The sequence below is a fragment of the Nymphaea colorata genome, chromosome 3 (genome assembly GCF_008831285.2).
Source record: "Nymphaea colorata isolate Beijing-Zhang1983 chromosome 3, ASM883128v2, whole genome shotgun sequence".
Lineage (NCBI taxonomy): Eukaryota > Viridiplantae > Streptophyta > Magnoliopsida > Nymphaeales > Nymphaeaceae > Nymphaea > Nymphaea colorata.
The window spans coordinates 16255348-16272083 of NC_045140.1; the positions used below are offsets into that span (position 1 = coordinate 16255348).

Sequence of the window (16736 nt, forward strand, 5' to 3'; positions counted from 1 at the left end):
CACACAGAGAGGCATTCCGTTTGCATAAAAATGATTGACCAAATGCTTGAATCAGAAGAAAAGCAAATGAAACAAATATTTTGATTTAAGATAAATTGTCATCGGTTGCTGATTTTAGGGGATTAGCCATTGCCATTGGCAACTACAAAAGGTTCCAGGAGGAGGTTTGAGAAGCCACATTATTGTACATGCTGAGACAAGTCAGAGGCCGTCTATGCGATTGTATCAAATGGGAAATGAGGCAACTTCTTGTTCTTTTTCCTTTCTTTGAATAATTTGATATCACATTTGTAGCTCTTCATTTTCCCAGTAAGGGTAAATGAGCGATCTCAGGTGATAAAACAGAAGACTGGACCATTCAACCACCTCCTGCACCCTGAGTTTTCCCAGGGTGTGTGCTTGTTCTCGGAGGGCACAGTGATTGGACTCACTCTTGCTTTTTACTTCTCAAAGAAAAGTTTATTACTTGCTCAGGCACATGGAGAGCTGCTTGTCATTGAAAGGACAAGCACAAGTAATGAATAAGAGATTTAAAGAATACAAATTTATTGGAGACGATAGTAAAAACAATGACCTGCAAGCAAATTACATTCACTACCAAGCAATTATTTAGCAATCAGAAAGTTTAAAAAGGTAGTTTTCCTTTATGAAATCAGAAAACTAAAGAATTATGTTGAAAAAAAAAAACTAACTTATGGGTTTACCAGGAATTCTATTACAAAGAGGGAAAGTAAGTGCAAATTTTTTGTTAAATTAGAAAAATATAACATTACTGATGACATTACACTAAATTATAAGTTATTTTTCACAGTATAAAACAAAATACTAAATTACAATATTATGATAATAGTACCATTTATGTGATATTTTGAAAAATATCATGATATTTTCCTGATAGCATCATCAGATATATTCTACTGATAATACTGTCATATTTCAAAATATTGAAGATGCCATCTATTGCTTCACGCTAACATCTATTAGAATCGTTCTACATAATTAGTTGAGAATCGAGATCAGCGTTCCCATGCATAAAAGAAAAATGGAAAGTCAATATGGAAAAAAAAAATATAAGGGGAAAGAAAAAGAAAAATAGAAAGCAAGATGCATGCGTGAATGGTGAAGTTGACATGTCTCAATGGTGAAGAAAAGTCGTCTGTCCTCTCCCCAATTAAATGCTGTAAAGGATGTCTCATGGCACCTTCACCAAAAGCGTTTTCCCCTGTATGGTTTCTCCATTGTTCCTGACGCAGACGATGCCCGTCTCTTTCCACCCTGCAAGACCTTATGTTACATCGGGGTTTCTCCATTGTTCCTGTCGCACACAAAATACCGCCTACTCTATCGTAATACAAATAGTTGTCTTATGTTAGCGGTTAGTGATTTTAAATGCACATGCAGTATGACCTGCACAAAGGCAAATTTCTAGTTCAGGATGTGAATCTGATCGAGATTGAGTTCATTGGTGTACACAAAAAAGATTGGTGATTTAATATCGGAGAAGAGAAACGTCATATGAATTTATGAACAGTTTCCAATTAACAGCGACTATGTCCCATGTCATAAATTGACACTGGTGCAGAAGATTTCACAAGCTTGCATTATATCAAGGCGGTGAGGAGATTGAAGAGGAAAATTAAACAAAGAATTTTCTAAACGTTCTAAAATCTGGGTTTTGTTATTCAATTCCACATTTTTCATTCAAAAGAGCTTACGATAGATTACGTGCAGTTTCCAGGCTTGCTTTTATCGCCATTCGGCTGCAGAAGGGGAGAGTTAAACAGGGAAAACTCGTTTGCGTTATCTCATGAGAGGTGTTGGTTTCAGGGAATGTGGTCTATCAAAATTAAAGAATACGCGATCAGGATCCCCATTATTCTCACTTCACGTCTAAAACTGACGGTGTGCAACCGCTGCAACTCAATCTCCTGCTGCCCCATAGGAAAAAAAATGCACACAAGCTAATGCATATTGTCTTCTTCTCGCTACTCATTAGAAAGAAACAACGATTCAAACGTTGGGAAAGAGCACGAGATAATGAATGCGGGAAGCAGAGTCTGATCAAAGACATAAAGAGCTCCCACATCTCTGCAACTCAGCCGTGGAAGCTCATCAAGTCAATGTTCCAAAAAAAAGTTATAAATGGTTACATTGATCATACTACGGCCAAAACTGATTGAAACATAATTACTCACAAGCAACAGGGCAAATGGCTTCGAAAATTTAAGACCTTATACACGCAAATTAGAACTGGATTGACAAACGTAAAGCACCCAGACATAATTTACAAACAAAGTAATTTCATGCAACGCCAATGTAAGAGCAACGAAGGGAAGCGAAAACCGCGAAGGATAAAGAAATGCCCAGCAGCCCTATCGAAGATCACGTGTGCGATTTCTCGCTTAGTTCTGTCTCCGACGGATCATCCGTCCTAGCTCCTGAACGATGTTGCATAGCCGTCAAAGGTTTCACTGGGAAATCCTTTAAAAAATCTTCGTCAAATGAAGCGTCCATTTTCCTCTCAGATGAGAACCATGGATTTCTATCAAAGGGAATGAAGAAAATTCAAGTACATTTTGGAAAAAATAAATTTTCCCGGAAGAAGGAAAGCAGGAGAAAGGAACGAATTTGTATCTCGACCAACAAAATAAGTTCGGCTCCAGGTCGCCAGCGAAAATTTGAAAGACTCCAACAAAATCCCAATCACATCTGACTAATCTCGAGGGAATACATAACGCGTTAGAATGTATTTAGTATATAAATACTTTTCGACAAACTCCATTTGATTGTATAGTTTTACGTCCCGAACAAATTGAAAAGTTCAAATGCTATGGAGTGTTATACAACGGATCACAGTCCATGTTTGTAAATAGCGAAATTTAGTTAGTCTCGGATTTGCTTCAAATGGAAGAAGGAATCACGGAGGTTCATGGTTACTGTTCCCCATAGAGATAAGTTGAACAGCTGCATTTATAACGAGATAGCCCAGAGCCCAGAGAGCCTCTGGTTCATGGCACATCTTGGTCAAAGGGTCTTTCATCTAAGATCCCTCTGATATTTATTTTCTTTAAATTGACACACTAGTAATTCATGTCTCTGAGACAGAAAGGGTAACCTCGTGAAAGCAATAAAGATGATCCATGATGCCGCATACTTCATTAATGTTAACAGCTTTAGACTCCGCTTCCTCACAAAACAAGCCTATAATTGCTCAATCTCAGCCATGAGCCACAGGGTCATATAGACGAGAAGTGATTGCGAGCAAACATTCAACGCAGGCCTGAGCTTTTCATAAGCGCCTTCTGCACCCCCGCAGGCAGCACCTCGATTCCTCTTGTTAAATCCAAGAGGAAGAAAAGGTCCAAGCCTTTCAACAATTCGCATCAGTCAAATTGACACAGGCATGCTGCAGTGTTCGACAACAAGATTGACTCATTTGTCAACTGGTAAAAGGAGAAAGTATCTACTTAACAAGAAAATTCCAAAACTTCAGAAGGAGGGCCAAGTTTTCTTGTTCCACAGAAATGGAAGCGGTCAGTACCCACTCTGTTTAACGTGCATAAGATCTTGTCGTTGTTATTCTTGACCATCTGGAAATGGGGGTAGGCCCCAATCGCTTGGCTGAAAATCCAGCAGACTGGTCAGTACTTGGTCGGCTTCATTCTGAAGTCCGATGTCTAAAGCAGGATCTGGAACCATAACCACTGACCTGCAAAAAGAAAATGTTGACAGAAATTCCAGATCAATGAGGGACAACATTGGGTAAGAGGCTACAACCTTATGCTGTAAAAGGAACAAAATGATCGACACCCATCACTTGCGATGCTTCTCAAGTCTCTAAAATGATGAGCAGCTTATGCATTTATTAACATGGTTGCATAGTCAGCAAAATTCAGCAGTACACTGTGAAAGGAAGCAAGACAATGAATGTCCAAGTAACACCTGTTAAAGGTCTTCAGAATCTCACCTCATTTTGATATTCGCTTCAGTCTCTCCACAGGCTAGATCAACCAGCCTGAGGCTGAGACTTTACCTGACCATACAGATTAAGAGTGTAGATTGGGGTTGCAAATGGACTTGGAATTTGCTTTCTTGACTTAATCTAATTTAATCTCGTCTATGTATTTAGCTGGTTCATACAGGGCCAGCTTACACACAGATCTGAAAAGATTGGGTGAGATCATTTTCATAGTCTTATACAGCTAATAGCTTTGATTGCATATTAGATTAACAAAGTTTTCCACTTCAATTTTTTACTCATAACATGACAGCAGCCATGGGTTTTGAACCTCGAACCCCTTGAATGCGAACTGCAGTACTGTCCGGTTGTGCTATGCCCCTTGAGGCACAAAGTTTTCCACTTATTCCATTAAGGCAAAAACACTTCTGAGCAAACAGAACATTGTAGCTAGAACTCCTGAGCTTGCAAAGTGTCCAATCAAATGCCTTGGCTAAAGCTTTCCCAGTGCATCTTCACAGGCAAGAAGCCAATAGAACAGAGGTCAGAAGAAACAACCATGGTATTGCAATCTGCAATTCAACATCACATTTTTTCTTCTTGACCTTTTGGCTTGTCAATCAACTGTTTCCCCAATGCTTTTGGGGAAAGTTTACCTACCTGACTGGTTTCGCAATGAAAGATAGACAAAAGGAATAATAACTGCATAAAATTTAGCAGAATGTGCAGAATGTATGCCTGTAAGAATAAACCAAATACAAAAGAACATACATTCCAGCACTCTTAGCAGCAGTGACTCCTACTGGTGCATCTTCAAACACTAGTACAGTCTCTGGAACTGGAGGGTCATCCTGATCCTTGATTTGTTTCAACCAACCAAAAATCAAATTAGTTATTCACGTCAATTTCAAAAAGAAATACAGAACATCAACTACAAGAAATTCCTAGGTTTCCCATATAATAATTTTAATGAAAGGTATGATACCTGAAACCTTTTAGCAGCCACAAGAAATATATCTGGAGATGGTTTTCCATGCGTAATTTCGGGGTCATCCCCAACAACTATATGATGCATCATTGCAAAAATTTCACCATGATTGGTTGTCTTCAGGTTGAAGTGTCGCCTGTGTGAACTGCCAAGTGACGGTTGAGAGTTTAAACACACTGAAATATTTCAGATGAAGGAAACAAGAAGATACATGAAGAAGCAATTAAAGTAAAGAAATTGATTGTAATCATGGACATAGTGATCATTTATTTACTATCCCTACAAAAGCATGAATATATAGTTTCCACATATGAGCTCTCCCACTGAAAACAGAAGAAAAGGAGAATTCTATACCTTGTCGCTACGCACATGGGTATACCATTGGCATGAAGATGATTGATCAAATGCTTAGCTCCTAAAAAACAAATAATACTTTGATTCAGGATACATGGTCACTGAATGTTGATTGTGGTGAATTCTGTTTTACAGATACAAGAACTTACAAAATTTTACGAAGAACAATACTTGCAGAATCTGCCAGATTATAAGTGGATTAGGAGATCACAATTCTGATACACATAAACACAAGTCAAAGGGCCTCGATGCTGTATCAAATGGGAAATAAGATGGCACGTTGTTGTCTGATCCTTCTTTTCGCAATGCCACTTTTGTAACCTTTCTAGTAAGTGTAACTATGCGATCTTGAATGGTCAAGTAGCAGGAAAGGCCATCCACCACAGGTGGAAAACAGGTCGTAGGGGGTGTTGGGTTGGGTTTTGGAAGGGTGGGGTAGTGGGGGAGTGCGCGCATGGGTGGTGTTTTGCGGATACATGGAAACTTGAGTCAAGTCCCACCCTGCACTCTGTGCCTTGAGCTTTCCCATAATCTTGTCCTCGTAGGTCTTGGCAGTGGGGGCTGACCCATGGTTTACTTCTCAGGAGCCATGCCCATGGTCAAAGAAAAGCACAAGCCATAAACCAAGAAATTTCACAGAAAATAAATTTTTTATCCTCAATACTTCAGAAAAAACGAGTTGGCTAAACATAGTTTCGTAGTAAACTGGCACCTACATCTAATTACCCTTCACTACAAAACAATGCCTCATCTGGATCCTTTTAGCAATAACAAAGTAATGCCAAACGAATCGGCAATGCAAAATGTGTTCAACCAGAAAGTTCCAGCACTTGAATAACATTAGAAAATCATCTGCAGGACGAAGGAGGTCACAACATCTACTAGGTTGCTGGGTGAATATCGAGAATTATTTGCCAACTATCAAGTGTTTGTGGAGTTCACTTCTGAGGACCCCACACATAGACAAATATGTGCTAATGGAAGATGAAACATGGCCGCTGGCCATGAACAATGGAATGCAGCATCTCGGACTCAAATAAGCTTAGATTATGCAATATAATTTATTATAGATGCTTTGTGGACAACACAGAAGAAAAAAGGAAAAAGATTACCATATCAACATTTATCAAATGTAAAGCACGCATTGACTGGTTACCATATATTTTTCCTTTTCAGAAAGCATGAAATGAAACACAGCCAAACTCCAGGAACATGTGATTTAAATTTGATTTTCCTTTGTTGGTGTGGTTTTAGTACCTGGTAGGAACTCACAATCTGGAAACAGGGTAAGCAACATTTCTTCTCTTTCCTTGATAAAATTTTCAGGTGAAAGAACGCCTTCAAGGCTATACTCATGAATAAGCACCATGGCAGCATCTAAGGCTTTCTTTCCCATCATCTTAGCTTTCACTGACCAGTCAAAACTTTTGCCATACTTAGATAAGATCTTCTCTTGGACGATGGTATAGAACTTTTCAGTATCTGCGGAACAAGAAATTAAATGCTTGAATTTCAGCCCAAAAGGATATTAGGTAAAAAAAAAAAAAATTCTCCAACAATAAACAAGCTTTAAACAAGAAACAGGAGGTTGAGAAGCACCTTCAATGATTATCAAATATGTTGAGCAGAAACTGGAAAATGGGGTTGGCAGTAGTCAACTTTCTGTTGACTAATAAAACCCAAAATCAAGCATTGAATAGTAACAATTCTATGGCGAAATTAAAAAGTTGCCCTCACGTTTACCCTTCTTGTTGTTAAGGGCCTAAGCGATGACCTGCACAAAGGTAATTTCCTAGATTTTTATGTGAATTTGATCCAAATCAGTTCATCTGTGATCACAAGATTTTTCATTTACTTTCTTTTGAGACAATTTTCTACTAACGGACCCCAAGGAAATGACAGATACTGACTTTTTGAGACCTTATGTTATATCAGGGTTTAGCAAAGCGACTACGGAGAAGAAACACAAAAAATTTGAAAAGCATTTGAAAATGCTTGGACTTTTGAAACACGAAAAATTTGAAGGGCATTTGAAAATGCTTGGACTTTCTCCAATTCTACATACTTTGCCTCCAATAGGGCTTATTAGCAGATTATCTACCACTTCCCCAGATTTGCCTTTGTTGCCATTCGGCTGGGGAAGAGGAGAGTTGAATAGGGAAAATTTGTTTACATTACCCTTGACTGGTCAGGAATGTAGCTATCGCAAATTACAGAGCCCGGACTTCAGGGTCCCATTTCACGTCTATAACATACGGGAACTGCAACTCAGTCCCCGACTGCACCACAGACGGGGAAATCCCACAGTCGATCGTATGCTTGTCCTCTTCTTCCTAGTCGTTATAGTTCAGAAGACAACAAACATTCAAACAATGGGAAGGAGCTCCAAGTAATGAACGTGGGGAGACGAAGCTGATCAAACCGATGCAGTCCTCACACTCGTGTTCCACTCAACCACAGAAATCCATCAAGTGGTGTTCCAAAAAATTGTTAAAACGTGCGAATTGGTCGAGCGATGACCCAAAAGAATTGAGGAGTAAGAACCCAACAAGCAATATGGCGAATCCCTTCTACCCATAGCTTCATTTCTAAGATAAAATCCAACTAATCATCACTCCCTCGACCGAATTTTAAGAACTCATCCTCCACATGTAAATCAATTAACAAATATAAAGCACCGGGATACCATTCACGAACAAAGCAATTCAAACGATAAAAGAGGATGAAGGAAATCGAAAGACAAAGACAGAGAAATACCAAGCAGAAGACCGTCCATGTCGAAGATCACGTGTGTGATTGCTCGTTTTGTTCTTTTGTCCAAAAGATCACCCATTTCGGCTCCTGAACGGTTGTGCAACGCCGTGCGAAATTTCTCCGATGAAACCTGGGAGCGCCTATTTCTCTTTGAAAGCACAGCCAGGGATTAAAGAAAAGAAAAAAAACCGGCCACCAAAAAAATCAGAGCATATCCCACAGAAAGATCTCCACAATAATAATTCCCGCCAAAAAAGTCGTTGACGGAGAATCGACTTACAAGAGAAGCAGATCGAAGGAGCGAATATGTGCTCGACGAAGAACGCGGAATAAGTTCGAGTCCAGGGTCCGAGAATGAATTAATTGTTCACCAGAATGTTTAATCAGATCTAATTTTTAGTTTTAATTCCAAACGAAGACCTGACAAGTTCCCGATTTAGTTAAATCGACCGTGATTCAGAAAAATAATTATTCTTTTTCGAAAAAAGAAACTTATAAAAGAATAAAAAAAAGTATAAAAATAAATAAAAAAATGACGCGCATTCGTTTCGAATAGGCCAATAAAGCTGATTATGGTGTTAATTATGGATTTTTAAGAAAGAGCGGTTGATATTTTTTGAAGTTATTTAAAAGCGTCCTTTTGCTCGACAACCGTAACGTAACGAAGAGATCAGAGTTCAGACCTACAATGGGTACGGTGAAAGTTTGCAATTAGAAAGCTGGCTTTGCCCACTGGACCGTTGGACGGACAGTCACGGGTTCGAATTCTTTGGGCAACAAGGCCTCAACATGCCTGCCAAGGCTTTCAGCACCAAGAGGACGGAACGACAGTCTTTTTCTCGTTGTAGATAAATGGATTTTATATGTTTGGATGTCCTAACTTAGGAATCGTTCGGCAATGGAAGCAGTTTAAGAATTCACTCCAAAGATCGAGCATCAGTGTTCACTAGTTACTAGTTAGGGTTTACAAAACAGAGCAAGATCGAGGATGGAATTCAGGTATCTCAATGTTTAGTATGCATTTGCATTAAAACGACTTGAAAATCTGTCATAGAAAGTAGACACGACGATATGATTTTCGATTCATCTCACACGTAGTTGATGAACATCGAGGATGGTATCTCACTGTTCAGTATGCATTTGCATTAAAACGACTTGAAAATCTGTCATAGAAAGTAGACACGATGATATGATTTTGGATTCATCTCGCACGTAGTTGATGAACATCGAGGATGGTATTCAGGTATCTCAATGTTTAGTATGCATTTGCATTAAAACGATTGAAAATCTGTCACAGAAAGTAGACACGATGATATGATTTTGGATTCATCTCACACGTAATTGATGAACATTGAGCAAACCCATCTTTATGAGAAGATGCTTAGTTACTCCAGAGGAACCATGCTCTATTCTAGTGCAACCGTCACCACCACCACTGGACCCCTTTCCATTTGTACATACTCCACACGAATCATGGTAAGTCATTGACAAGAAGATGGCTAATCTAATCTTTTGTTTTCATCGTAGGGGGCTGGTTGTGCATGGAACAGAAACAATTTGAAGCACCATATTAGCTAGGTCAAATTGGGAAGCCTGGTCATGCTTTGGCTGTGCTGTGCTCGTTTTGAGTTTGGCCTGTTTGAGGCTCGGCCTCGGCGGGCTCAGCTTCTGTCGCTTCAGTTGCTCCTGGTTTTGGAACGCTCCATTTCCTAACTCGAGTTCTTGCTTTTTGAGCCTGAAATTAGATCCATTTCAGAATAGTCTGTGAATGTACTTTCGTAGCTAATGTCACTTTCTCATGTCATAATGAAGCAGGGAATCAGCCAAGATTAGAAACCAGAGGATTTCTGGACTGGAAAACGTACCTCCTTTTCCCAATCACAACGGATTACAATAATTCCCAAAATTAGTGTCTGAACAGCAGTTCCTCCGATCATTCCGCTCCACAGTCCCTGAGATTGTGCAAAGTTAATCACAAATACTTGGAACTTGTTTGATCAGTGCAATGGAGAAGAACTTAAAGATAAAGGGCTGATTGGTTATGAGAAGATGCATACAAGAACACCAAGTTTAAAAGCCCAAGAAAGTAGGGCACCAAATGGAACTCCAATAAAGTAGTAGCAGCCGACATTGATATAGGCTACAAAGGCTTGCCATCCAGAACCCACTGCCACACCTGCAAGAAGAAGAAGAAGAAGATATACATTTACCCAAGTCAGCATAAAGTTGGCTAGCTGAATTTGAGTCTGCCATTTTGGTCAAAATGACTGACCGGAAAGAATTGGCTGGATGCTATTGAGAAGAATTGTGAAAGCTAGCAACAAAGCCAGCTTTGATACTGCATGGAGCACAATGGCGCTTGAGGTGAAGGCAAGAGCGATTTTGTTGTGCAGGAGTAATATGAGAAGCCAGAAGAAGAGCCCAATGGCTGCCGAAGTCGCTGCGGATACAATGGTAGCGAACTTCGCTCCTCTTGGATTGCCGGCTCCAAGCTCGTTGCTCACTCTAACTCTGCATGAGTAATCGACATGATTCATACATTTTTTTGGATCAGAAAGTTTTCTACATGGGGCGTCGCAAAAGATGCATCATCCTATATAATCTTCCATTGTCAATTATCAATGGACATGTGGTTTCATATATATGATTATTTGCTTCAAAGTGTACATTAACTTACCCAGTAGCAGCTAAGAAGGCTATGGGGATCATCATTTCCCAGCCGTTGATGCTCATACTGATCAGCAAGAAAAGGAGACAAAAGTGAGAACGTGGCAGAGACACTAAAAAATGGTGCAAAATAGTTAGAATTTGTAAACATGAAACAAATTTGAAGAAAAATAATTCTCTAACCATATGGAAAGGGCATCTACTGCAACTTTTGCATTCTCCACATTCCCAGCCAGCAAGATCAAAATTTTATAGTACCAGTTCTCCAAACTGCAAAACATACACCAATGTCATGTAGCAAACGAAATTGCAGTTAATATTTCTGTCTGGGGATATCCTACATGATGTATATATATATATATATGTAGAAGAGATCTTTGCTTTTCTTTCTTGTGTCCAATAAGATTTTGCCCCACGTTTCTGTTTGGAGGGGAAAGCCTATTTAATAAACTTAGCTCTACATTAGAGTTTATTGTCATATTCATAGTATGATAGAATATGTGCACTAGTGGTGTACTGAATTGATTCACGGATCATATTACACTCGCATAAAAGCTGCAATTTAAAGAAAGTCGTTAACCAAAAATAATTACCATTCAAATGGGCATATGCAAAGTTGCAAACTGTAAATTGTATGTTCTTTCGTTTTTCTTTAATTTGACCTGGATAAATTATATTTCCTTATACAGGGCCCTCCAAAGCATGCAATCCAATGCATTACACTGAGCATCCGATGCTTTACATTGGGCTGCATGTACGTGGGGCCGAATTTCATCTCCATACACACAGACATCTACATATTTGTGTCTACCACTGCTTTAACGTTTTTTTTTCGAAGAATAATCATACAAAAGTATGGACACATAAATATGCTAAATCGAATTTATAAGCGGAGAAACTTAAAAGATGTTTGGACAGGGGTTGAAAAACGGGGGGAAAAATTTTCTCATAAAGTACAACTTGAGAGGAGAAAATTACTTTTCAGCTGGAAGAGAAAATTTTACCCCTCTTTCCATTTCTACTTATGTTTAACTTGAAAATCAGGTTAAAAAGGTTGAACCACTAGAGGAGAAAAGTTTTCACTCTATATAAAGTCCACATCGATTGTTTGTTATTCGTCATTGTTGACCTCAAAATCACGCACAAAAACGTTTTGGAGTACACTTCGCCACAAAACCTTTTGATTTCAAAACCTTATAAGATTGGGTTCACACACGCAATCTTCAAAATTTATTTACATGCATGATTGACTATGTTTTCTTTCTTTATTATTATTATTATTATTATTATTATATATGTGGAAAGAGAGGCAAGATTGAGAGACCATAGCATGACGCCGGAGGCAGTCGACAACTTGAGGAACTCCCAAAGGCCAGCAAATGCTCCGACAGAGAAGCCGGTCCATGTGAGAGGGCAACCACCGCAGACGGTGTAGAGAAAGAGGCCGACGACAGGTATCCACCAGGCCACGTTGAGGGCGACGGCGGCCCCAACGAGGCCGAATTTGAGGTGGATAATCAAGAGCCAGCTGAGGAAGCAGTGGGCGGCGAAAGCAACGGCGGTGACCCAAGGGATGACCATGTTCTTCATCTGGCACTGCAGGAAGCGCTGCAGCGTGAACAAGAAGACGAAGGCGAAGTGCTGAGGGATGAACCAGATGGAGAGGGAGCCCGCCATCCGCGCGATCTCCTCCTCTTGGCCCACCAGCCTCAGAATGGGAGTCGCGAAGATGTAAAGAGGCAGGAGGAGGAGGGCAAAGATGAACATGACGATGAAGGAACGCTGCAAATAGACCCCCAGCATATAGTGCTTCCGCGCACCGAACGCCTGCCCACACAGTGTCTCCAACGCACTCGCCATACCCAACTGGCAGCACAGAAGCCGATTCTCATGAATGTTTAGAAAGCGGAAAAGGAAGAAGTAAGAAAAAAAAAAAAAAAAAAAGAGTGCAGTGAATTAGATTGCATGTAGTTAAAAAGAAAAGTCATCGAACCACACAGCCTTGGCCTTAGATTCCAGATGAGGCAGGTTTTGGCGCCCACCTTAGACGACTTTCCTTCAGTTCTGTCACACCACCTTTCTCATATAAAATGGATTTTTCCCTGTAGAAGTTATCTCATGCGGAAGACTTTTTTCGTCGGTTCCTATCTACCTTAAAAGGATCGCAGATCGAATTCCCTTGCTTTGCTTTCCTCCAAATAAGACATGGCTTTTAGCCCATTCCAGAGTTTTGACTCCAAGTACGAAGGATCAGATTAGACAAGTCAGTTCACCAACAACATCGTGAGCACTTAAAAGTGAATGTTTTGTACAAAAAGCCCTCACAAAGCATGTGAGCTTTGGGAGCGATTGAACAAAGAACTCACATAGCTTGTTTTCCTTTGCGACTACTGCTTATACAAAGAACTCGAAAGCTTCTTTCGCTTTTGCGTAGTGTCATGTCACGAGCAAAATCTTATTCAGTTGTCCTCTCCTTTTTTTTTTCTATGAATTTTCAGTTTTACATACTCTTCTCGAGAGATGCGCATGGAATTGAAATTACTTTTATCACCTTAAACATAAAAAACAAGTGCGTCCACGAACTACTTGGTCTCATTAAATACTGTAACTTTTAGAGCTATGACGTGCGAGTTTAATTTACTCCTCAGGATTAATGATCCAGAAATATTTTTTCGACCCGAGAACGAACGCCGGCCAAGGGCAGGACTAGATAGTAGATATGATCTTCTCATGATCACGATGGAATTCTGTAAGCTGAAGCTTGGTCAAAGAAGACAGAGGAGATCTAATTGTGGGCCCCGCTGGTTTGTCCTACCCAGAATGAGCCTCAAAGCTGCTCACGTGGGATGTTGGAACTGTTTAATTGTTTCACCATGATTGGGATGATCGCTACTTAGCTCACGGTGCAAATGAATCTATATATCAAACTGCTTCAAATCAGATATATATATATATATATATATATAGGAAAATTGGTATTTCTTAGACCACTTTGGTCAGAAACAACAACGAAAAGCTCTTGAGTTCTCGACAAAAGTTATTTTAAACAAGACCACTTTGGTGATAAACAACAACCAAAAGCTCTTGAGTTCTTGAGAAAAATTATTTTAAACAAAATATGAACAATCTACTATGATTATCAATACTAATCTAACATAAGACATGTCTTGATTGAATTTGTTTCTTAAAAAGAACACTTGTTTTTCTACCATTAAAAGTTTGATGTCATAAAAGCCGTTTATTTTTTTATATTGTTAGAAGAACATGTTGAGCTCAAAAAATGACAAAGTTAGTGTACGATTCTCATCAAGAACATTATTAAGATCATACGTGTGTGTGTGTATAGATCTCACCTCGCCTCCATCACAATCAATCGACGATTTAGTGGATCCAATGGTAGGTTGCAAGAAAGAGGCTTAACATGGTCCACCCAGAATTTGTTCGTTCTTATCTACAAATGACTTTTCTCCACTTAACTTGCTCAGTTTCCGAACATTTTCTTTCGGAAATCCCCCGCTAACGTGAAAAGCAGGGAACCGGAGTTGCCAAAATCGGTTTCCCGGTCGATTTTTTCCTCAAATGATGGTTGAGAGAATCGTGAATCGACCGGCGGGCCAGAACCAATTCTTTCTTCTCCATTCAAACAATTACAGGTCTACATGTTGGGAAGAATGAAGAAATAAATAAGGAAAAAGTTAAGAAAATTTAAAAATGGTTATAGAAACATTTTACTGAATGTAGAGTAACAAAACAGTCATTTAATTAAATAATAACTACAATTTAAATGGTAATCTGATCCGACGCTACACCGTCGTTTCTAAATGTTTCATTTCAATCGAATCGGCTAGATCTTAAGAGCACCGTCACAAGGATCCCCTTTTGTTTCTTTCTGAAAAACTTTAAGTACTGCAACTTGTTGAGAAGCACGCTTGGGTACGTAAAGTACCTCATTCCCGACGATAAAAAAGGAGATGTAGCCAATTGTCCATACGAAAATAGACAAACCAACCGTAGAAAGAGAGAGAGAGGGAAAGCCGCCAAAATGAAAATTAATTAAGAAAAACAAGTGGTGTGCAATAGCAAAATGGATGCAAACAGGATGGAAAATAACGGGCGATGGAAGAGCTCACATTTTGTGATGCGGATATATGTTCTATAAACTGAGATTTGTATGCACTATTAAATTTAGAGAGAAGAAGAGAAACATGTAGCTGATATTGAAAACACAAAACACACGTATATATATATATATATATATATAGCTTTCTTTGTGAGATACTTGATAAAGTACCGTATACCGCGACATGGTGGGAAGAAAGGGCGTATTAACATGACTATGACACCATGTTCCATGTGGGAACGAACTACACAACCATGCGGAGGACCCAGATTTAGTAATTAATAAATTTACTTCTTTGTGAGAGATAATACTGTAATGAACACATTGATGTTGATGGCACTGCATCCTGAAGAAGAGAAGTATGAACAGTGAAAAGCGACGGAAGATAGTAAGACAAGGGACTGTCTCTTGTAAGAAAAGGATACCCAAAAAAATGCAAAGCCATGGCGGCTAGCTACTATCTTTATATCCCAAATTAAACTAATATATATAAGATCTGACTCTCACCAAATATCCTGAAACCGAACGAGTTATGACTTACCACACTCATTCTCTGAGGTATTTAAAAAAATAAAAGGAAAAGATAAATTAGATTAAATAAAATCCTTACTCTCATCAAATATCCTGAAAATAAATGAGTTATCATGATACTCGTTCTTAATTAGTTGTAGCTCAGGCATAAACACGGAAAAGATAAGCACTTTTTACAACGGCCTGAGTTCAGTAGCTTCATCAATCTTCACATATGCGAGTAGTTGAAGCATAGACGAAATGTTTTTCGTCATGCTAAGACTTGAAGGCAAGAGTAGTTCCAGCATTCGACAACCGTCAGACCTAACGATACGAACTGAAAGAGTAGAAGAGGAGACGGTATAAGGGTAGGGCGTCATGGAAATTACCATCAATCCGAAATTGAATCCCACGATGACGTTTATGGCGATGGCGACGGAGGCGAGTTCGAGGTCACCGAGATGACCGACGAACGCCTGAGTGATGACATTCATCCCGTTCAAGGCAAGCCTGGTCAACATGGCAGGTCCGGCGATCCGCCATAGCTTTCTCGATTCAATCAGTGTCCTTTGCAGCAGCGATGGTTCTCTCAGCTCCTCCGAGTTGCCACCTGCTGGTGCCTCCTGTTCTGGCTGCACCATCTCCCCCTCACTGAGAAACAGAGAGACAGCGAGAGAGAGAGAGAGAGAGATAAAAAATACGAAAGGAAAGGAATGATTGGTTCACTACTCGGAAGTCTGACTTATAAAAACGAGAGGATAAGGGCTTTGGGGTCGTGACCACAGGTCGTTCCTTCAGCAAATGATTCAAGCGCGCTTGGGCGACACAGTCAAGGTCTTCATCTTTGTTATAATTGAGAGCAATCCTTCGTTTTCTGGGCGGCCTCCTTGGCTTCTTCCAAATTCTTTGTGAAGCCGTTGCCCGTTGCTCCTTGCTTTCCAAAAAAGAACCATCGGCCTCTCAGACGCGTCCCGAACGACCTACTGCCCGCCGACCGATTTCGGTCTGTACCGACAGAGATGTAAAGCGGTCTACCCTCTTTGTTCTACGTAGGGTCAGGACTCAACCGCGATCTGTTCTCATTTATCGATTTAGTTATTGCGTCTGAATCGACACACACGTACCGGAGGCGGTGGCAACTCAGATAAAGCTCAGTCCCTATCAGGATCGATCATTTTTCTCGGTGAAGTCCGCATATATTATGTGCTACGTAATTGCTGGTTTGGAAAAGTCTACGGCCTCCAACGATGGGAACTATTCGATCCTTTCCACTTGTTGCGAGATGACAAACACTGGTCCCAAAATAAATATATCAATCCATTTTCTGGTTGAGAGAGGGACTTCGATGACGCAAGTGGGGAGCAAGTTTCGAATGTGACGTGTTG

At 39.9% G+C, this 16736-nt stretch overlaps 2 protein-coding genes across 3 annotated transcripts; both read right to left on the reverse strand.

Annotated features, from left to right (window-relative positions):
• Window positions 1-3020: 3020 nt before the first annotated feature.
• Window positions 3021-8465, reverse strand: LOC116251648 ((DL)-glycerol-3-phosphatase 2). Of its 2 annotated transcripts, XM_031626029.2 has the most exons (7): window positions 8335-8465; window positions 8058-8202; window positions 6558-6782; window positions 5301-5361; window positions 4944-5091; window positions 4730-4815; window positions 3021-3709 (listed from the first exon to the last, which is right to left on the reverse strand). In XM_031626029.2, exons 2-7 carry the CDS (start codon window positions 8131-8133, stop codon window positions 3577-3579), a joined length of 729 nt encoding a protein of 242 aa, XP_031481889.1. In that variant the 5' UTR covers window positions 8134-8202; window positions 8335-8465; the 3' UTR covers window positions 3021-3576. The 2 variants fall into 2 exon arrangements, with proteins under 2 accessions (XP_031481889.1, XP_031481890.1); XM_031626030.2 differs by lacking the exon at window positions 8335-8465 and having other exon boundaries at window positions 4730-4809; window positions 8058-8328.
• Window positions 8466-9298: 833 nt separating this feature from the next.
• Window positions 9299-16409, reverse strand: LOC116250760 (protein DETOXIFICATION 27-like). The gene is made up of 8 exons (XM_031624678.2): window positions 15741-16409; window positions 12046-12587; window positions 10905-10991; window positions 10732-10788; window positions 10327-10565; window positions 10112-10230; window positions 9920-10006; window positions 9299-9789 (listed from the first exon to the last, which is right to left on the reverse strand). Exons 1-8 carry the CDS (start codon window positions 15990-15992, stop codon window positions 9652-9654), a joined length of 1521 nt encoding a protein of 506 aa, XP_031480538.1. The 5' UTR covers window positions 15993-16409; the 3' UTR covers window positions 9299-9651.
• Window positions 16410-16736: the final 327 nt, after the last annotated feature.

What these genes read in the sequence shown, in the direction of transcription:
- LOC116251648 (XM_031626029.2), bottom strand. Translation starts at nt 8,133, where the DNA reads ATGGGTGATCTTTTGGACAAAAGAACAAAACGAGCAATCACACACGTG. An exon ending in AGATTGTGAGTTCCTACCAG is followed by an intron (nt 5,362 to 6,557) that starts GTACTAAAACCA and finishes TTTGTTTTTTAG; the next exon opens with GAGCTAAGCATTTGATCAAT. An exon ending in GCTGCTAAGAGTGCTGGAAT is followed by an intron (nt 3,710 to 4,729) that starts GTATGTTCTTTT and finishes TTCTTTTTGCAG; the next exon opens with GTCAGTGGTTATGGTTCCAG.
- LOC116250760 (XM_031624678.2), bottom strand. Translation starts at nt 15,992, where the DNA reads ATGGTGCAGCCAGAACAGGAGGCACCAGCAGGTGGCAACTCGGAGGAG. An exon ending in GCCTCCGGCGTCATGCTATG is followed by an intron (nt 10,992 to 12,045) that starts GTCTCTCAATCT and finishes TATGTTTTGCAG; the next exon opens with TTTGGAGAACTGGTACTATA. An exon ending in GTAGATGCCCTTTCCATATG is followed by an intron (nt 10,789 to 10,904) that starts GTTAGAGAATTA and finishes CTTGCTGATCAG; the next exon opens with TATGAGCATCAACGGCTGGG.